General features: G+C 41.8%; 1 protein-coding gene across 5 annotated transcripts in view; it reads right to left on the reverse strand.

Moving 5' to 3' along the window:
* Positions 1 to 3,387: 3,387 nt before the first annotated feature.
* igsf21a (immunoglobin superfamily, member 21a) overlaps positions 3,388 to 21,283 on the reverse strand; it is a 170,162-nt gene continuing 152,266 nt past the window's right edge. For 4 of the 5 annotated variants that reach the window (XM_086086562.1, XM_086086566.1, XM_086086565.1 and 1 more), the window contains 4 exons: positions 15,838 to 15,938; positions 12,344 to 12,536; positions 8,906 to 8,944; positions 3,388 to 3,811 (listed from right to left, as the gene is read on the reverse strand). In XM_086086562.1, the coding sequence (XP_085942688.1) occupies positions 3,732 to 3,811; positions 8,906 to 8,944; positions 12,344 to 12,536; positions 15,838 to 15,938 (413 nt within the window). In that variant the 3' untranslated portion in view covers positions 3,388 to 3,731. The remainder of the gene's footprint in view (positions 3,812 to 8,905; positions 8,945 to 12,343; positions 12,537 to 15,837; positions 15,939 to 21,283) is intronic. The other variant, XM_086086563.1, reaches the window with a different exon arrangement.

Raw genomic sequence — 21,283 nt, forward strand, 5'->3', positions numbered from 1 at the left:
ACGCCACACATGGCCTTTGAGGGTGACTTTTGATTGTGCGTGATTGTTATGCCATATATGAGCATATCTCAGATCAACGCAATAACTTACCCGTGACTTTAATACAATAGATCGCCTTGACATAGCATTAAGTCACTTTTTGACTAGACAAGTGCATGATTGCTATGTCACGAAAATCTTTATGCCAACTAACGTGATTTTAATAAATGCTACCTTGCAATTGCTTTGAGAGTGACTTTTTGAATAAACAAGCACATTATTGTTATGCCACAAATAGCTTTAACATGACCCACAGAACCTTAGCATACACCATACATTTATATGCCAAACAATGCCTGATAGTGGCTTTTTCAGGTGTGTTATTGTTATGCCGCACATAGCTTTTTACACGCCCCTGCATAGCTGCCCACAGAGGTGCAATTGTCGTGACTTCATTTGGGATTGTACAAATTGTGTGCCTGTGAACCAAGACTTTATCTCACTTGGTCTTTCTTGAGCCTTGTTTAGTCTATCTGCACCTTTTTTCTTTGCTTTGTGCCGAGAATAAAGAGAACCAAACACAACCAATTTTCTCAAGCAATTATTTCTCCCCTGGAGAAATTCCGCCACAACATTCAACAGGCTTTTAGGTCCTGTGGAGCTTAGATCAAAATGTTGTAAATATTAGATCGTGTGATGTGGCCTTACAGACTTAACACTGCCCATTGCCATCGATAACGCACACGATAAACACAATTTTCACGACCGCCAAATGCAAGTCGCAATGCATCAACCTCCTTTTTTTTTTATTTTTTTTTTATCAAGCACCAAAAGTGCCTCTTGAATTGAAACGGAAATGAAAAGTTATGATGAGATGCAGTCGATGCACTCTGCTTCCCTCTCAGAGCTCAGGCCTCTTAATTTCGTTGTAATTATGTTGGAAAGCAGCTCTTCACCTCGCGGGGCCATTTTTGCAGCATTCGTACTTTCACAAGGTGAGCTGGCTTTCTCCCGAAGTGACTGTCGGTGTCTGACGTGTCTTTCGAACAAAAATCCTTTAAACCTTGGTTCGGCTCATGCATGTACTGTATCTTAGCTTAGGTGTGATTAACTATTAAAACAACAACAACAAGAGATTATGACGTTAAATGAATGTTGAATTGGACATAAGCTGCATTGGTTTATAATTAGCACTCTCCTTCAAAGTCTTGCGGAGGACGTTGGCCTGTAGTTAAGCTCGAATCTATTTGAATGTGTATGATTACGGTGCCAACATCAAACAGTGTTGCAAAATGAGCCCTGCAGCCATTGATATGCGCAAATGCGCAATAAGACACTATAGAAAAACACTCACCGGCCACAATGTTAGGCACGCTGCCACAAGGGAATTATGATTAGAACACAGTTTTTTTTAGTGTGCTGGTTGTGTGCTTTAGAAGAGCTTTGCGTCATAGCGCAAGGATATTCTTTATCCTCTGTGGAAAAAACATCAACTGTTATCACATTTGCCTGTGAGTAAGGTGACTCTTACTCATTTTGGGCCTGTATGACTGTTTTATGTGTATTAGGCTGCCCCCTGGTGGCCAAGGCGACCAGAAGGAGCAGTACAATGTAATGAACTGAAGCATTAAATCATGACTTACAGTGTTGGGCAGTTACTAGTAGCTGGTTACTGTAACTTTTTGACAATAACACATTACTTTTTTTAAACACAGTAACTCAGTTACAGTTACAATATGGTGCGTTAGTCAGTTACTTGATACATTTAATTTAATAATTTTATTGTGCGGCACTCGTGAGGATAAGCGGTTCAGAATCAAATAATGAATAGATTGCTGCTGTGTATTGTGCTACTTCCTTGTTTAAAATGGATGGCTGTTGCCGTATTCACGAAGAAGACGCATTGTGTGCCGGTATCGGATTCGGCAGTCACGGAGAGTGTCAAGGCGAGCAAGACGAGTTTTTCGACATGGAAAGAAATACGCTCATTACTTTACTTTAGTTGAGCATAAAGGAACAGTGTATGTTCTTTAAAAAAAAAAAAAAGTAACTAAAGAGCTACTTTTAATAGTAAGTAATCATCAGAGTAATTGAGTTATTTTTTATAATAAAGTAACTGTAACTGTAGTTAAATGTTTTTAGTAATTAGCACAACACTGCTTACAAATGACTTAAATGATTATACACTTAGTACTCTGCAGTTGAGTAAATAAATTCCCTCCACAACCACCCTAAAAGCTACAAAATGAGGAAATATGCTATTTTGGCGACCCTATTTATCTACGTGAGGGGAAAAAATATGAGAAACATCTCTCAGTAAACAAACGACAACCACAATAATACAAACTACTGTTAAATACATTTGTTGCCCAGACAGCGTCAACTAAAATGAGCATTTCAGTCATGGACAATGCGTTTTTTGGGGGTTTTCTGTTTATACATAAGCAACTCATGTCATAAGCAAAGTCAAGGCGTGTCAGTTTGATCATCTCTCCACTTTTAATACAGGTGAAATGAAACAAATGCAAACAACCCTGTTTTATCAGTCTGGCATTGGGTGGGAGGGGGGGGTATAAGGGGGTTGGGGGCGGGCTCGGGCTGGCAGCTAGCGTGACGCGACTAATCCCGGCAAACATCCGTGTGAGAGAGTGAGAAAGAGAGCGAGAGCGTTACGTATACACACACACGCACGCGCGCACACGCACACACAATGTAGGTCACTTAAGATAGCATGACACAAGGAAACATACGTCGCTGCAACGAACTGCTGCAGCAGTGCTGCAAAAAATAAAGTTAAATAAAGGAGAGAGAGAAAAAAAATCGAACTCACATGCATATCACAATCCTGAAAACATTGGACATATGTGAGAACACTTCCTGTCATCCTGGTATAGATATTCAAAAAAAATAAAATAAAAATCTATTGATACAGAACAGGCTGTTTTTGTTGTCAGCGAACGTTTGGCTCGGATTGGATGAAGTACAAACAACTGCAACCGTTCCTCAACAACGCCCCATAAAACCTCTTTAATTATCTGCATTATTTACACTCATGTACACAAAATACACTCAAAAACAGCAGATTTCTTTTTTGTTCCTTCCCCCCCAATGCATTTAAATTCTTTTTGTACATTCTGAGCCATCAAAAAGAGAAACAAAAAAATAAAGAAAACAAAAACAGATACTTGGATAGTATATAGATTGTTCTGTTTCAACGTCTGCATTGCCCCCGCCCACGCCATTGACAACCCCGCCCCCTTGTGGTGCTGATCCGGTGCATTCCGGGACATGGAGCAGATGGGTGCGGCGGCCCCCCCCCCCCTTTTTTTTTAGCAACTTTTCAAATTTGCGTGGAAAACGCAATGACACTTTGATGAAAAAAAAATCAAATCAAATCCAAAAGCTCTCTTTCCAGTTTGAACTAATTTTATTTGTCAACAGGCAGACGTGGAACAAGAAACAAACAAAAGAAGTAACTTGGGAGGGAAATAAGGAAGGAGGTTGTCGTGTTCGTCACGTTCTTTAGATAGCGTAATTATTATTTTTGTTACAAAAAATGGGAGGGAGCGCCATCTGGTGGCAGCACCGTGGCCTCGACAGATGTTCTGTGGAGAGCACTCGCAAGGTTGTGGAAAGTGAGCTGATGATTTGTTGTTGTTGTTGTTTTTTTATGTTTGTGTGTGTGTGTGTGTGTGTGTGTGTGTTGCGTGAGAAGGGCAAGTATGTGCGTGCGAGTGCGAGCGTACGAGTTTTCACGTCAGTCCCACGGTCACTGTGAGGACGAGGACCATCCACGTGAGGCCGCCCACAGCGTTCATGTGCGAGGCTCCGGCTGCAAACAGCAGACAAACACGCAATCCAATATCAAAGTTTGCGAGTATCAAGTGCCGCATTCAGCGGCGTAGCAACATTCCCAAGCAAGAAAGGTTTAGACGCCCCCGGTGGCCATTCGTAGTATACATAAAACGGCATTTTAAAATTGAACACACACACGCACACTCACGCGCACAAACGCCTTACTGTATACATGGTTGGTTTTTGTTTTTAATTGATTGGTTGCTTAAAAAAACGCCTTACTATATATAGAGGGTCTTATTTTTATAATTTTTTTTAAAGATGCCTTACAAAATCGTGCTTTTTTTTTTTTTTAAATGCCATACTATACATGATCATCCAAAAAAAAAAAAGCCTTACTAAATCTCGCATCTTTTTAAAAATGCCATTACATGGTCATTTAAAAAACAAAAACACCTTATTATACATGGTCAGCTTAAAAAAAACAAAAAACGTAATTTAAATTATTATATATTTTTTTTTTTAAAGATGCCTGACGAGATCTCGCATCTTTTTAGAAATGCCGTTTCATGGTCATTAAAAAAACGCCTTACAATACACATTTTTTTTTATTTTTTATATGGATGGATGGATGATTGGTCGCTTAAAAAACAAATGGTCATTCTTTTTAAAGATGCTTTACTAATAAATCTAGCATCTTTTTAAAAATGCTTTAATATACATGGTCATTTTGAAAAAAAAAAACCCGCCTTACTATATACATGGTTGTTGTTTATTTTTTTAATAGAACCCCCCCGTCCCCCCCTCGCACCCAACTCAGGGAATTTTTCGACTGTCAATTGTCATTGCCGCACTGCTAATGTGAAGGATATGCGGTTTGTGTCAAATGTGTTGGCCCTGCGGGAAGCAATTTCCTGCCTTGCCTAATGGCAAACTCCGCCTCTGGCCGCATTACAACTTGCCTCGTCATTTCTTCTTACCTGCCACTATTGCGCAACCGCGGCACACTAAAACGTCTCCTGCAAGCGAGCCCAATAAACTGCTTCCACATAGAAAGCAACGGTTACGCATCATTAGCATTGGTTAAAATCAGCCTCTGTTATACACTGCACATTAACAATGTAAATGAAAGGGTAACCTCTCGCACATACAGTATGAGCTGCACGCCGCCATTTAATGAGAGGAGTACCCGATGAAGTGGCAAATTCATTTTAATGGGCCCGATGTGTAATCGCCGCATAATCCTTTTTGCACATGTGTGACGGCCGCGTTTGTCGCGGTGCATCGCGGGAGCAGCTTTGGCGAGCAGATGGCGAGCCCAGTCGACGGCGTGACACAAATCGGGGAGAAGAGAACAGACGCCGACGCTTACCTTAAAGCGGACATGCGATGTTAGAGAAAAGTGACTTTAATTGTACAGTAATCCCTCACATTTTTCAAATTCCCTTTTCACAGATTCACCTGTTTTTCTGTACTTTAAGTACAATAAGCCAGTTCTTTCACAAATATAAGTAAATACTTTTAAATTGAATGTCAAGAAAACAGTCAAATACAATATATATTTTTTTAAATATGTATATGATCTTCCATAAAACAAATGCATGTTTTTGGAATGTGAGAGGAAGCTGGAGTACCTGGAGAATACCAGGTAATCATACAGGGTGGCAAACTCGAACCCTGAACCTCAGAACTGTGAGTCAGTCGGGCGTGCTCACCAATTGGTCCACGTGCTGCCTGACATTAATTATATCGTTTTAAAATTGTTGTCATCTACAGCCACTCTCTGTCCTTTATTTGCTCTTCATTGCTTTTGCTGCCCCTCGAGCTGTGGCTTGGGGATAACAGATTTGAATATTTAAATGCCAGGATGAGCGCGGGAGCAGGTGTGTCACAGCAAGGACAGAATCTGGCCATACGCACACACACACACCTCACAACTGGTGTACAACAAGGCCCGTGAGGTCACCGCCGTACGTGCCCGTTCGGGGAACGGCTCTTATCTGCAGTTTCCATTAAAAACGATGCTTGCTGTGTTAGGACTCACGCCGGCTCGTCTCTTCAGGACTGGCAACATAATTTTCACGACAGTCCCTTGAAATGATCACCAAGATATGAATATTTGTTGTGTAGGAATTTATTTATCTATTTAGCTGTGCCCAATAGCCTATTATTATGATTATTATTATTCATAATATAATTATTATTATTCACAATATTATTATTCATAATAATTAGATTATAATTATGATGAAATTATTATTATTAATTATTATGATGATGATTATATAATATGATGATAATAATAAATTACTTTTATTATTATTCATATTATTATTATTATTATTATTATTATTGATGATGATGATAATTATCATTATTAATTATGACGAGGAGGATTTTGATGATGATTATTATTATTATTAATGATGATGATGATGAACATGATGAATAATATTATCATTAGTAATTATGATGATGATGATACAATGATAATAAATTATTATTATCATTATTCATATTCTTCTTCTTATTATTATTCATATTATTATTTGTATTATTAATCACAATATTATTCTTATTCATAATTGTATTATTATAATTATGATATTATTATTAATTATGATGATGATGATTAATATTATTCTTAATGATGATGATGATGATGATTAATATTATCAATATTAATTATGATGATGATTATTATTATTATTGCTGGTGATTGTTATTATTATTATTATTAATTACGATGATGATGCTGATTTTGATGATGCTGATTATTATAATTATAATGATAATAAAAGTTTACCAGGGGAAGAAATCTACGTTGAGACTTGACTGCTCACTTTGTGATTTTTCTCCGTTGAAATGAGAGTGTCTTTTGGTGTGTTGCAAAGCGCACACTGGCAGATCGAGACCACTCCCACAAGTGTGCGAAAGCAGCCTGGCGGAGCCTCAACGCGGTCCGAGCCAAAGTGTGAAAAGCAACAGATGGCCGCACGACTCGCGTGTGTACGCCAGTCGCCTGCAAGTGGACCGCAGAGGACGCGCTCGCGGTTGGATCAACGCGCTTTTGGAAGAGTCACTGCGAACAACCTGTTGTTGTTGTTCAATGTTGTATGGCACACAAACATAAAAAAGTGGATGAAGGTGTGAATACCATGCCAGATGAGGAGGATGCCATGTGGGGATTTGCATCAAGGAAGGAGGTGCAGCCCCGTGAAAACTGGGCCTCACTCAAGAAGTTTGAAAGAAAATATTTTTTTTCCAAGAAAAATGTGGCGTCACATATTCCTGCCAAATAGTGGGAGCTTGGACGTCCTTTTGTTTACTGACACCAACATGGTTAGGAGCTGAAAATTAATCCAACTCGTTTGTGCTCACACATCATCCAAAGTCCTCGCTGGAATGTTTGGGAAATTCTGCGCCTGAAGCCAGTTTCACGTAGCAGCATGACATTTTCAGACATGTCTATCATGACAAGACCCACAAAAAAATGTCTCAAGAAGCCACCCATGCCTGAAAAGACAAAGGGAGTCTTCCATTTTGGTTTTAAGGGTACCTTTTAGGGGTCTTCAAGGACACATTTCTCAAAGGGATTTTGTAAAAATCGACGCCCACAGGTGAGTTTTACTTACAGTAGAAGCATGAAATTTGGTAAGCATGGAGTTGACCCACAAAAAAAGTCTGCCATTAACTTCAGGTACGCTTCAAAAAGGAAGTCCCACAGATTTTGTCTGATAGCTTTCAAATTGATAAAAATTCAGCCCATGAGGCTAATTCCCCAAAGCATATTTATTAAGTAGGCCCACCAGAAAGTCTCAAAAACAACTTCTGAAAAGACACAGGAGGTCAGCAATTTATTCCTTTTCACACTGCATTGAGCAGAGCGCAGTGCCATTGTTATTATTCAGTTTGTGGTGAGGGCCACAGAATGGAGCGTTGCTGGGCGGCATGGGGCGGCAAAAGTCAGGGTTTCTTTTGCAAAAACAAGAGATCTTGTCTACGTGTAGTCGAACCAGTGGCAAAATCATCTCAGTTGTTTTACTTTCTGGTAGACTTCCACATCAGTACTTCCAAATATGGGCACACTGGAAACCGGTCATTTTTGTATTGCTGTGTGAATCTTTCATACTGAGCAAGTGCAGTGTGAAAAGGGCTTTAGAGTCATTCGGGACAATTCGCTGTTCGTCTTTAAAGAAAGACAAACATGTTCTCTGGATTTTAACTGATTGCGACTTTAAATGTCAAAAAAGTTTGACGACTCATTGAACACCCCCCCCCCCCACACACACACACACACCCACACACACTTTCAAAAGTAAACTCCTACAGATTGTCTGACTGGTACCAAATTGGAACCACATATACTCGACAGATGGGCTACAAAAAAATTATGGATAATTAGTGTTTTTGTCATTGTTGAGACTGAAATCTGACAACTAATAACTCAAATTCAGTGCTTGACCTTGTGTGACGATCACGCCCCTGAAGAGAATCGATGGTGCCCCCTACTGGCAGAGAGGCATAGCGGCACTCTCACTAAACAACTCTTTACGAATCCAATGTCTGGATTTTGATTGGCTGTCGACGATGTAATTCGCACCTTGCAAAAGACGCCAAATCCCGGATGTTGATCCAGGATTTGGTCCTTTGGGCTGCAGAGGATAATTTGTGCTGACCACGCACAGCAAGGCCCTATCCAAAAATCGTCACCAGCGTCTCTCACAGCGCGAGCTCAATTTAAAAATAGAGGCGCGTTGGAGGAGGCGACATAGTGGTTACGGTGAAACAAACGATTGCAATCGGAGAGAAGGGCAAAGGGTGCAAATAGCGATTGAAGTCTTTGTCCACACTCGTAAGGCAATTCGGCCCATTAGTAGAACAATTTTGGCATACAAGTAGAACAACTACATATTACTAGTAAAGCAAAACTAGTTGAAATCTGTGCACTACTAGTACTATAAGTGGACTTCGAGATGTTAGCTAGTATCATTTTACAATGTCACCAGTAGTACTCGTGGTGCAAACCTTTTGCTAGCGTGTCAAAGTCATACATTGGGAGCTCAGTGTTGCCTTTTTAATCACACTCGCCCACTCGTAGCTTAGTCATTTGCGTGGTTGGAAAACTTACTGTTCTGGCTCTGCGTGTTTTTCATCATGCTTGGATTTTCTGAGGGAGACAAAAAAAGAAAAAAAAAAGGTTATTATTGACACTTCTGTGTTCCGGTTCTCATCCCCAATGAGAAAGACGATAGCCTGGTACTGGAGTTGGGGAACACAACGCTCAAGCATTGAAGCAAATTAGTATATATTTTTTTACTTTAATAATCAGCGCAATGCCAAGTGATTGCGATGTGAGGAGAAAGAGTGCCCCGTGGGTAAAAACGCCTCCCCGGCTATTTTTGGATGCTAAGCGCTCACATCTGAAGTGAGGTGTCAAATGGAGGTACAGCGCAAGAAATGCAGCGGCTCTTTTCTGACTTCTCAGGAAAGCCAATCCAAAATATGTTCAGCTTCATCGAGGTGTTCAGATACGTCATTCAAATGTTCTGAACTTGTTCTATGGATTTGGCAAAATAGAGTCCCTGAAGACGGTTTCATTTAGCTGTGATTTTGCAAGGCCCACAGAATATTGTGTTCTATTGCGATCAAAACATGGAACCTACCAAAAGAAAGATGAGAGTCTTTTCTTTCACCAGGAAAAAAAGTATATTTGTATCTGATTCCATTTTGTAGCAATTAGCATTAGAATATAGCTAAATTTCATCATTATTCACACAAACCTGTAAAAAAAAAAAAAAAGAGCTTGTTGCAATATGGCTCTGGCCGATCTCTTATACTCTGCTGCCACCTGCTGGCCGTTTTTTTGTACTATGTAGCAACGACAATTTGTTCGATTGTGAGTAGACCCACAGAATGGTCTCAAAGAGCCACGTCTGCCATTTTTGGTTGAAAGCCGCCATTTTAGGGTTACTTTGACCACTTCAATAATGGAACGGTCAAATTATAATAAGCATATTTGAACCAGCTTCTGTATTGGATCTATTTTGTCCACGTGTACCTCACGTCATGGGCCATAGAATTGACTGTAAGTAAAGCACAGTTGCAAATGGGCATGAGCACACAGCTGAGGTTCGTCGTGTCCACCTCTCGTGCTGGGTCACTTTTACTGCCGCCTCACATGCTGCATGACGATGAGCATTATCGGGACGCCGGCGCCTGCCGTGGTCATTACACGCAATTATTCCCGTTGATGTATACCGGACATGTTAGCAGTGCAGAGTGTTCCATCTCAAGGCCGTGAGGGAGCCGCCAAGGTCAGTCAATCACCATTTACTTCCCCGAAGCGAGAGTGGTAGCGATCCGCAAGGCGGAGGGGAGAGGACAGATGAGGCCGTACGGCACTCGCGGCCGATGATGCCTTGAGGGTGCGCCGGGTGTGAAGTAGACGTCGGCGTTCTTGCTTGCCAAATTACTTTCAAGGTAATGCCCTCCCTGTCAGTTCTGCCTAAAAATATATATTTTAATAACGCTTGACACTTTAATTGACGGTTTTACAGATTAAACAAGAGTTGATAGTAATTAAAAATAAAAATGCATAACAACTTGATTTTATTGGTGTCAAGCGCACAACGCAAAAGTGCTGGTGCTAAAATTGCTAAAATTGTTGTCCCAACTGATGTCAGTTTCGTTTACAACATGACATTTGGTCGAGATACCTACCTAGTTTTTGTCTGAGAGCTAACACATTTGTAAATATACAAATTTTTGTGTTTCATTAAGCCGCATACAATTTGGTAGTCATGTCTGTTGTGAGTTGACCGACAAAAATGTCTCAAAAAGTCATACGGAAAAGACACGTTGAGTTTGAAGCAGCCATTTTAGTCTTGGGGGATTTTTTTTGAAAACCAAGCCACTTAAGTATGTTTCATTTTTATCATTATGAAACTTAGAAGGCATACTTATCACAAGTAGACAAACAAAAATGTCTCAAGAAGCCATGCCCTAAAAGAAATGGCAAGTATGCCATTTTGATTTGAACGACCATTTTAGGGTCTTTTCCATGGGTCTTTTTCAAAGACACATTTGTCTTGGGGATTTATAAGAACCGAGCCACTTAAGCCATCTAAATTTAGCTGTATGAAATTTAGTAGGTAGGTGTATCATGATTACACCCACAAAAAGTCAAGAAGCCATGCCCAAAAAGATTTGACGGAATTTTTCAATAATTCCAGCAAACTTGTCCAAGAGATTATATCCGATTGATATGAAATTTGGACTACGTAATCGTCCGCACATGGTCATTAAATACGAAAACAAAAAACAAAAAACAAAAAAAAGAAACTCTGACAATCCGGGTGGCATGGCTCAGTGGTAGAGTGGCCGTCTCCCATCCGTGAGGTTGTGGGTTTTTTCAAAGTATCCTTGTCCGAGACACTGAACCCCAATTTGCTCCCAGTGGACCTGGCAGCACCCTGCATGGCAGCAGCCGACCAGTGGTGCGTGAATGGGTAAATGTGAGGCATTGTGAAGCGCTTTGGGCACCATATGGTGTAGATAAAAGCGCTATACAAAAAGCATTCTATTTACCTTTTACCAACCCAGGTCCGAGCCAGACCAAAATGCATATGAAAGTCCCGTCTTGAAAATATTCATAAATGCCCCCTACTGGGATTTGGCCGTAATAACTCCATTCCTGACACTCTACTCTCCTTCAAACTGCGTAAACTGGCATCCCGTACTCCATCGACTCCATTATGGTCGTCGTCAGTTGGGGCTTTTGCAAGTGCGCCGCTACATTGCTCGCCATTGATGGACTCAAACCCTCGTTAAGAGGATAGTCATCCCTCTAAGTGCAGTCTTAAAAAGAAAGCGTTGTTGAGCCAATTAGGGACACAATCTTTTATTAATCGCAATTTCGTTGCCGCATTAATGATTCATCGCCAAAAGTGGTCATATAAATCTTGAAGGTAAATTTTGCGGTTAGTGTAGCTACAGTACATGGGATATATTTTGTAGTGATCTCATTTTTTGTGGGTACTTAAAAGAGCATTCCAGCTGATTTTTTTTTAAACAATTGATTGGACTTGAACTTGATCATTCACTCGCAGCAATTTTCACTGAAGCAACCCCCTTCGCTCCCGGCTGTTTAACTGGATGTTGACTGATTTTGCAAGACCCACAGAATATTGCGTTCTATTGCTATAAAACATGGAACCTACCAAAAGAAAGATTAGAGTATCTTCTTTCATCAGAAAAAAAATACATTTTTATCTGTTTCTGTTTTGCAGCAATTAGCATTAGAATATAGCTAAGGTTCATCATTATTCACATCTGGTGAAAACACTGGCAAAAAGAGCTTGTTGCAACATGACCCTAGCGAGTCGCTTATACTCTGCTGCCATCTGCTGGCCGTTTTTTGTAATAACAACCATTGCTTTAAGCAACCTCTTCATGACAGAAGCTGTATTAAAGCCATCTGTATGCTCTAGCATAAAAAAAAAAAAACGTAAAAAAAATGTATAAATACGGTTTTGGGTTTGAATGAGTTGGTTAACGACAAACGTACCAAAGACTATGAGGCGGGTGTGCGTGTCGGTGGAGCCCAGAGGATTCTGGGCCGTGCAGCGGTACATGGAGCCATTGAGCTCGGCCGGCACCCGCTCCAGAATCAGCTCCTTGCCATCCCGCTCGGTGCTGCCGTCCAGGAGGCGCCCCCCCACGCGGGTCCAGGTGAAGAGGGGCTCCGGGAACACCTCGTTCTACGCCGGCGCCCGAGACATCGGAGGATTGGGTGGGGTTGTTGCACAGAAAAGAGATTAAGAGCAAAGGATGCATGAATAATACAGCCCGCCACCCCCCACTGAATGAACCGCGAGTTAACAACATGCATTCATAATCGACACTTGAGTTTACAACAGTTTATTCCCCTTGCGTACTGAACCCTCCAGTAAACAAGCCCAGTTCTAAAAATAACAGCACCGAGCAGATTTTCATGTGTGTGTCACACGTACAAGACTTCAGTGACACACACACGCCAACTCGTACGTGCTAAAACATGGATGGGCAACAATTTGCACTGATTCAGACGTCTTGCGCGCAATGAATTTGAGCAATCTTATTTTTCTGTCCACAAGGTCACGCCGTTCATATGCCAGGAAGCAGAAGGAATTTCACTACAACTGGCAGAGGAGGCAAATCATTCTAAACGAAGCGCCTGCTCTTGACTGAGCGTGCGCACTTTGAGGTTGGACCAAGTTCCGGTTTGGTTCTTCTCGATTCTTACAGTGGTGCCTTGAGATACAAGCGACTTGAGTTTTGGGATACAAGAAGTCATTTGGCTTTGCGGATAAAAACTTGAGCTATGAGGAGTAAACACTAATTGTCTCACTTCACAACAAGCAGCAGTTACTAACCGTTATTATTTTTGCCAATATTGAGAGGAAGAGGAGATTGCACCATCAGATGACGTCATATGGGAGTGTCTCTCTGTTATAAGGAATGAATTCGTTCCTCTTTTTTAGCGTCTTAGTAAGCAATTCAACATGATTTGAGGATGGCGTTGAGTTGATATTGGTGGCAACAGTTTTTTTATTTTTTTGAGAGCTCAGTATTGTTCATTCGGTAATTTTACCGATTTGTCATTATCATTGCTATTTTTTTTTTTTTTTTTTTTTTTGGGCAACACTTTGTAACGGCGATATGAACTGGCCCCCAACGGCGAGTCACGACAGCCGCCACGCCACCATGCGTTTTCCTCTTTTGTAGCATCTCCATTCAAGTTTTATACATTTTTTTAATCTGAATAAAAATAGGTGGATGGAAACCCACCTAATGTTGACACTTAAGGAACAGTCCAATTTCGTGTGCGAGGCAAATGTTCTGAGTTAAAAGCTTGGTCCCGGAACAACTTCAATTTGTATCTCAAGGCACCACTGTACTCTTCTTTCCTTGAAGAACGTTGGAAAACGTCGACGTCTGGCTTTCGACCTCGGCTCCATCGAAACTTATGGGCAGGAAATCTGTGTTCCTTCAAAGTCCAAAGTTTTCTTCCGTCTTGTCTGTGAATTTTAAAGAATCAATGAATGCCAGCTGACTAAGCAAGAGATAGTTTTTCCAGTCACTCAACATGACACAATTTGACCTCAACTGCCTCAAACATTTCTTTGCTCCTTTGAAATAAACGGCGGCCGAGCTCTTCCCTTTGAAGAACTGCGGAACATTTCCCCTGGTAAGCGCAACAACTTATCTACCTTATGGACCTCTGCTACCTCAAACATGTTGGGTAGGATCTGTTCTTCGAAATAAATAATGTCCTTGTGGCGGCCATCGCTGAAAAATGGAAGATCAATTGAGGAGAGCAACCGACTCGCGACACTCACAAACGTCCTCAACCTCAACAAATAATGTCTTGGGAGGAAAATCTGTGCTCTGCGCCGCATAAACGAGCAGCAGTGTCAAATTGAATCTCATACATAACGCAACGAGGGGAAGAAAAAGGAGCAGCGCCTAAAAAGCCGCACTCCCGAGTCGTCGTCCATAATAAATTCCCCGAAACAACAACACAACGTGGGGCTCGCTTGCTTATCGTTTCATCTCACTGTTGAGAAGGGCAAAATGATCTGTATGGGGAAGCGCAGTCATTTCTCCGTTTGTGCCATTTTGGTCAACATGCAACATGGACGTGATTGATTTACAAAATGTGTTTTAAAAGACGTCGTTTCACGGAGTAACATTTTTCCATCGCTGATGTTATCTCTCCTTTAGCAGTCGAGTAGCATCAAATGACTTCATCCTGGGGGATAAGGACCACCCTGCTGAAAATTACAAAGTGGTAGTGGTCTGTGTCTGCCCTGAGACTAGGAGGTTGTGGGTTCAATCCCGGGCCCGGTCATACCAAAGACTATAAAAATGGGACCCATTCCCGCCTTGCTTGACATTCAGCATTAAGGGTTGGAATTGGGGGTTAGATCACCAAATGATCCACGAGCGCGGCCCCTGCTGCTGCTCACCGCTCCCTCAGGGGATGGGTCAAATGCGCAGAACGAATTTCGCCCCACTGAGTTGGGTGTGACATTCGGTGGTACTTTAACTTCATTCCCAAACAGGTTTACAATTGCCTATATTAATGTAAACTGTAAATCTAACACAAACTATGATCTAAGAACTCTTTAGTACTAAATTGTGCATATATAGCATTAAACTGTTTTTCACTATTTTAGTTTTATTGATTTTATGGGCGTGCTTAAAACAGGGCCCATTTGGCGTGGTCGCTGCAGAGAGTCACGTTGTCTGCCATGAGTAAATGCATGGAGAGAAAGATGGAAGAACGAGGACCGCAATCCCCCTCCCCACGCTCCAAAAAAGTCAGACATAACAGGAATCAGGTTGCACTGGCGTGGCTGCTTTAGAGCGCCTCGTTGTTGGCCATGAGTGCATGCATGTCACGCAGAGAAAGGCAGAAGAACAAGGAGTGTAAACCACGCCCCCCCAAAAAAAAGTCAGACATAACAGACTGCGTGTGGCCTGAGTTTGCACTGGCATGGCCACTTTAGAGTGCCTCGTCGTTTTTAAGCATGCAGATATGAATTCACAGCTCAAATATGTAGCTATATGGCATACAAAGATTCTAGTAGAAATAGTAGTACAAGGTACACTAGGTACAGTTTCATATGCTTAGTGGACACGCCCACTGATTTTGCAAATTTAAATAACGGACGTGATTTTTTTATGATCTTGCAGCTTGATTTTTGGGCTTTTTTTTAATCAATCAAATGTGGCATGGTTGCTAACAACAGCCCACTCTGTGCTTTGTCCAATTTAAAAGACATTTATTTTCACTTTACATGGACTTTCAGTGTAATTGGATAATTTCCCGAGGCTCTCGTGATAATGTCACACCTGGTTGCGAATCACTGGCCTGGGGTATAATTGTGACAGAGAACAATAAGAGAGAGAGTCAAATACATTCGAAAAGAGAGACAAAATGCGTTTCAATGGTCTATTCCCATCCCACATGAGATGGAATTGTTTCACTTTGGTTCTGTATTGCCCCACACTTACCCCGCGAGGTCCTACCTGGAATCCTTGCACAGTGATGCGCACTGTGTCCCCGACTATGGCCCTGCTGGGGGTCATAAAGATCTTGGGGCCCTTCGGGGCAGCTGGAGGGAGATAAAAAAAAAGAAAAGAAAGAAAGACAAAAGGTCATCACACTGAACGTCACACAAGGAGAGGACAAACACAATTTCCTGTCAATTAAGGTCAGCAGGCAAAAGGCAGGTCCCTTTATCAGAACAATACTGCAGGATTTATTCCCCCTCAGAGAGAAAAAGGGACTAAATTGGGTGGATACTCATTACTGGAGGAGAATGGGAGCGCGGCGGGTGGAGTGTGGAGGCGGCGAGATAAGAGACACTCATGGAGCTAATTTCCTCGTCTCGGCGCGGATAGCCGGCCCTCGCCGCCTTTATTTGGAGCCTCTAAAACAATGCGGCGCCGGGAGCACCGAGGTTCTAATATTCCAAGATTATACGGGGTTAGGTTACCCTGATGTGCTGAGTCCCGATAAATAAAAAGGAAAAAAGAACAATTTGCATAATGTTTGAAAAGCAAAAAGGGTGATTTTCACAGAGACCCCCGCTGCCCACAAGATATCCTTTCAGGCCCGTCTCAGCAGCTCCGGTTTCATGTGATCCGATCAACAGAGAAGTTAACGGCGCCGCGCGCTGAGCGGCGCGGTGCTGTTTTAAACGAATGAACTAATTAATCAGGGATGAGAGTTGAGCTAAGGGCCCACTATCAATAACAGCACTCGTCCGCCATTCATTTGCCGCTTTTAACTCTTAATATAAATCACATTAGACGCTTATTTTCATTGATGAGGGGAAACTAAGAGACAAATAAATAAAAGCAAATAAATGAAATCACTGGACAGCTATTTGTCTGGCCACGCGGGCTAATGAATGAATGCCTTTTGTAGAACTACAAGGCATAAAAAAAGATAAATTGCACCCTTTTATTTGTTCTAAAACAGAGCATGTGGCTAAATGTATTAAACTTATGGCTAAAATTCATCTCAAGTGCTCATAAATTTTGGGTTGGCGGCAGGTAGAGTCCCTGAGGGCCATTTTTTTAGAGTGTCATATTATAGAAAAATATACTTTTTATGCTTCGTAAAAAAGTAGTTGCGTGCCTGTGCGATGGAAGACCAAAACTGCCAAAATACATAAATAAATACATAAAAATGACAGTAAAAACAAACATAGAAATATAATTCAAAAATAATTAAGAAAAAATAATATAAATGGAAAAAAATAAAAAAATAAACATAACTACAAAAAAGACAAAAAATTAGATTGATCATTTGAATAACATTTCATGGCAGTGTCTGCAGCATGAAATAAATAAATATGAGAGTAGAGTTTTTATTTACTGATTGATATTTAATTCTATATTTATTTTTGTATTTATTACCACATTTATTAATTGTTTTATCTCATTTTTATATTCTTTTTTAATTATTCATTTATTTATTTATATATATTTTTGAAGGTTGGGCGAATACCGATACCAGGTGGTGACATCAGCCTTATTTCAAGGTATCGGCACTGGAGACAGTGGCCGATATCGGCTGCCCTTTTGTGGCCGTTTTACAATCAGGAACTAGAAATCAGAAGAATAGAAAATTGACATTAATTCCATGCATTATTTTGGGTATTTATGGCATCGGTATCGACTAAACTCCCCAACACCAAGTTTCAGATTTGCCGCCATGTCTGAAATGAACTTGTCAAGGCAATAGGTAAGCAGAGCTGCATTGAGTTTGGTTGGATGTATAGATTTGAATTCTCTTCATCTTCATTCTTGATTGCTTCCTAAAGTTGTTGCGTGGGCGTTTGTGTACGTCAGTGTGTTAGTTGCATGCGCAGCATGCACAGATCTGCACACCGATTGAAAAGTTCTGTACGTGAAGTGCTGCTTCCATGAGTGAAAATGCTGTTAATTGCGGAGAATCACTTCAACGTACTTCACTGACACCAATTACTACTTTCCTTATGGGGGGTCTGTGACACCCCCTTGTGGCATCTTAGCATCAAATCAAATTCACTTTATTTATCCGCGAGGAAGTTCATTTGCAGACAAAGCGCTGCACAAATCCACATTCACGTCATAATTATAACAGTCGGAATTATATCAGCAAAAGGACTCTAAAGTAGGACAACAACGTTGACCAATAAAATGGTAAATGTCTCACATTTTCAAGAAGAGAGAAAACATCAACATATTTCCCTTGGCAGACGAAACAGGCGTGACGTGGCCCGCGTGTCTTCTCGCGCCCGGGACGGATGGCATTTCACAGGCGACTTCTGGCAACGGCGAGCGTCATTGGAGGAGCTCGTCGCTTTTCGCGGTGTCACGCGTGGAGCTCGTCGGGCATATGGTCGTTAAGAAAAGATGATGGCCGATTTCTGGGATTCGTTCCAGTGGCGACAGTTGGCGCCCGACGCCACCCACCCTTGATTGGGGCGTCGGGCGCCCGAACGGACATGAGGCCGAACAGCTCCCACCAGGGAGTAATCCAGGACTCCCTTGGACTAGCATTATGTAGTTTGACTTTTTAAAAGCGGCAGCTGTCAATAAAAGGGTGCTAGGGTGTCATCCTACCACTCGGCTGAATCGCGTAAAAGACAAACATTAAATAATAAAAATTTAATATTAAAATAGATTTTTTGTTGTTGAATATTTATTTTTATGTTTGTGTGATGATAAAAGGCAAAAGTGCAGGACCCAAGCCAATGGAAGCCAAGTAGCAGGGCAGTATAATCTAAAATCAAATCATTTTCAAAATCTAAAGAAAAACAAGACACGAAGATTCTTAATATTAAATGAAAAAAAAAAAAAAAAAAAAACATGCCATGAGCACGTGACTAAAGGTTGAAATCAAGACACGAAGATGGCTGAAAGGAGCTGATTGGTCGACACAAGGGACCGGGCTGACGAGAACAGGTGAAAAAATAATCAAACCCTAACAAGTAAGCCAAAAAAAAGAAAAAGAAGAGTAACCAACTCTAAAAACACTTCTAATACACCTAAACCAGTGTTTCTTTACCTGGGTTCAATTGTAGCCCAGGTGTTCGGTGATTCAGTTTCAGGGGCTCGGCAGAGGTCAAGACACACACCCGACTCATATGATTTGTGATGACACGCCCCACGCTTGGCCATCATTGGCTGCAGGTGATTACACTACATTACTTGGCCTCTATCTGTGCTGTAGGGAGTTTGCTCAAGAGCAGCTGTTGTGACGGTACGTCGTGCAATTCCTTTATAATTGTAATCCCTTCATACTAACTATGTCGAGTAAATGTGCAATATGAATCCACGTGTATAACGAACATATGGTGTTCCACAGGGTTCAATTCTGGGGCCTCTGCTGTTTTCATTGTGTCTGCTGAACTGAACTCAAAGAATGGAGTGTTTCTTTATCGCTCCTTCATGTGCGCGCTACTTCACGCTTGCCCAAAAGACATCGTTTTTGGCCCCGCATCAGGTGTGCCTTGCCCATCAACAGGTGCGTCCAGCTGCACTGCAGGCAGCAAAAGTTGAGGGCAGCCTGTCGCATTTACTGGATGAGCGGCTTGGTTAAAGAAAAAAGAAGCCGAGAGGGGCAGGAATAATAAAAAAAAAAAAAAATGCCCGACTGACGGCCGGATCAGGCGGCGGCTCCATCCAGGTGAATCCGGCCATGTAATTCCTTTCACGGCTCCAAGCGGGAACACTAAAGCCAGCAGATAAGACGTATTGATGAGTGGCCAACACAAACACAAATCGCTGCATGCGTACACGCACGCACGCACACACGCACGCACACACACACACATTCTCATCCTCTATTCGCATGCCAATGCCATCTGGAGCCGAGCATCTGCTCTTTGATTATCCCTGCCTGGCAAAGCATCGGCGACGTGAGGTAGAGTTGAACCCGGCGCATGGAATAAGACTCACAACAATGTTCATTTTGCACACCTTTGCTCAAAAAGAGCACCATTTAAATATTCGGCCGCCACCGCCGCCGCTGCCGCCGCCGCCGACCTGAACTCTCGTGGTCAGGATATCCAGGAGCGAGCGTGTGACGGAGGAGGAGCGTCAGCCTCTCGTCCCATTTGTATGGCGAGCGCGCTGCCCTTCATGAATATTCAAGAGTGTAATACAACATTGGTTCGACTGTCAGAATGTCGCTCCGTCTCTGATATTAATATATTCGCTGAAAGATTTATCACTTATGGCCGCGGAAAAGACCACCAATTAATTTCCTTACCAAGAGCAGCTTGCAGGACTTATAAACAGTGCACGCATTTTGCACTTCACGTCACAGATACGACAAATGCGAGTGGTTGTTATTATTGTCATTTAAAGTCGACATTCATTTTTTTTCACAGTTTAAAAACGATTCCCTGGCGTTTGTGATACCACATGCTAAAAAAACCACAAAACTAACATACATGATGAAAAAACGCTGATTGTTGATCGGCTCCAAAATTCTGATCGTGCAAAGCCTATTCTTTACCACGAAGGCGACTTTTGAAAGTGGCGAATTTGTTGATGAAAGGCACATTTTCACAAATAGGCACATAATAAAATATTGACTTGGATTTCATACAAGGTTGGTGAGCAGGCACAGCAGAGGTCCAATTTTTTTGTATAGAATTCATTATAAAGCCAATTTTCATCATATGAAGCCAAACAATCCTTACGTCTGCATCCTTGACTGAGGAGGTTTTTTGACGCGCGCGTTTTGTTGTCTCCTCTGCTGTAGCGTGCTGAGCAGTGTTTGACATTCCAAATGCACTGGGATGCAACGGCTCATCTTCTATTCCCTTTTTCTCTTAATATGAAAATCAAACGTCTGATGAGGAACACGATGGTGACAAACGAACGGCTTCAAACAACTTGTCAAAATAAAAGCGGAGTTGACATTTAGCAAGAGTTTTTAGCGATCTTTTGCATCCCCCCCCCCCCCCCCCCCCCCCCCCCCCGTCCCCCCCGCGGGTTTGTCATGGGTTTAATCATCCATGTTGCAGGGAGCGAGCTGCTAAAATATTTACTGCGCCGTGCTTCAGTCTGATGAAGACAGCTCATGTCGTTGGCGCTCTGACTGACGCTGCCGAGTCAAGTTTTGCATGTGATGAACTACATTTCGGGGGTGGGGGGGGGGGGGGGGTTGGGGGGGTGTCTGACAGCTCCTGCTCTCCGCCAGGAATTATTCTGCGATGTGCGATTCCCGCTGGACAAGTAAGACCTGGCAGCAACAACAACAGGACCAAAAAAATCTCGCTCGCTGTCATTAATAAAATCATTTTGTCCCATCGGAGATGTGATTTAATCATTTATCAAAAAGAGCAAAGCTGCCACACACATGTCAGCGATACATTTAAAAAAAAATTAATTAATCACATGACTTCAATAGTTAACTCACGATTTATCGCACATTTTGGATCTGTTCTAAATG

The sequence above is a fragment of the Leptonotus elevatus genome, chromosome 10 (genome assembly GCF_054856555.1).
Source record: "Leptonotus elevatus isolate MCC_2025b chromosome 10, RoL_Lele_1.0, whole genome shotgun sequence".
Taxonomy (NCBI): domain Eukaryota; kingdom Metazoa; phylum Chordata; class Actinopteri; order Syngnathiformes; family Syngnathidae; genus Leptonotus; species Leptonotus elevatus.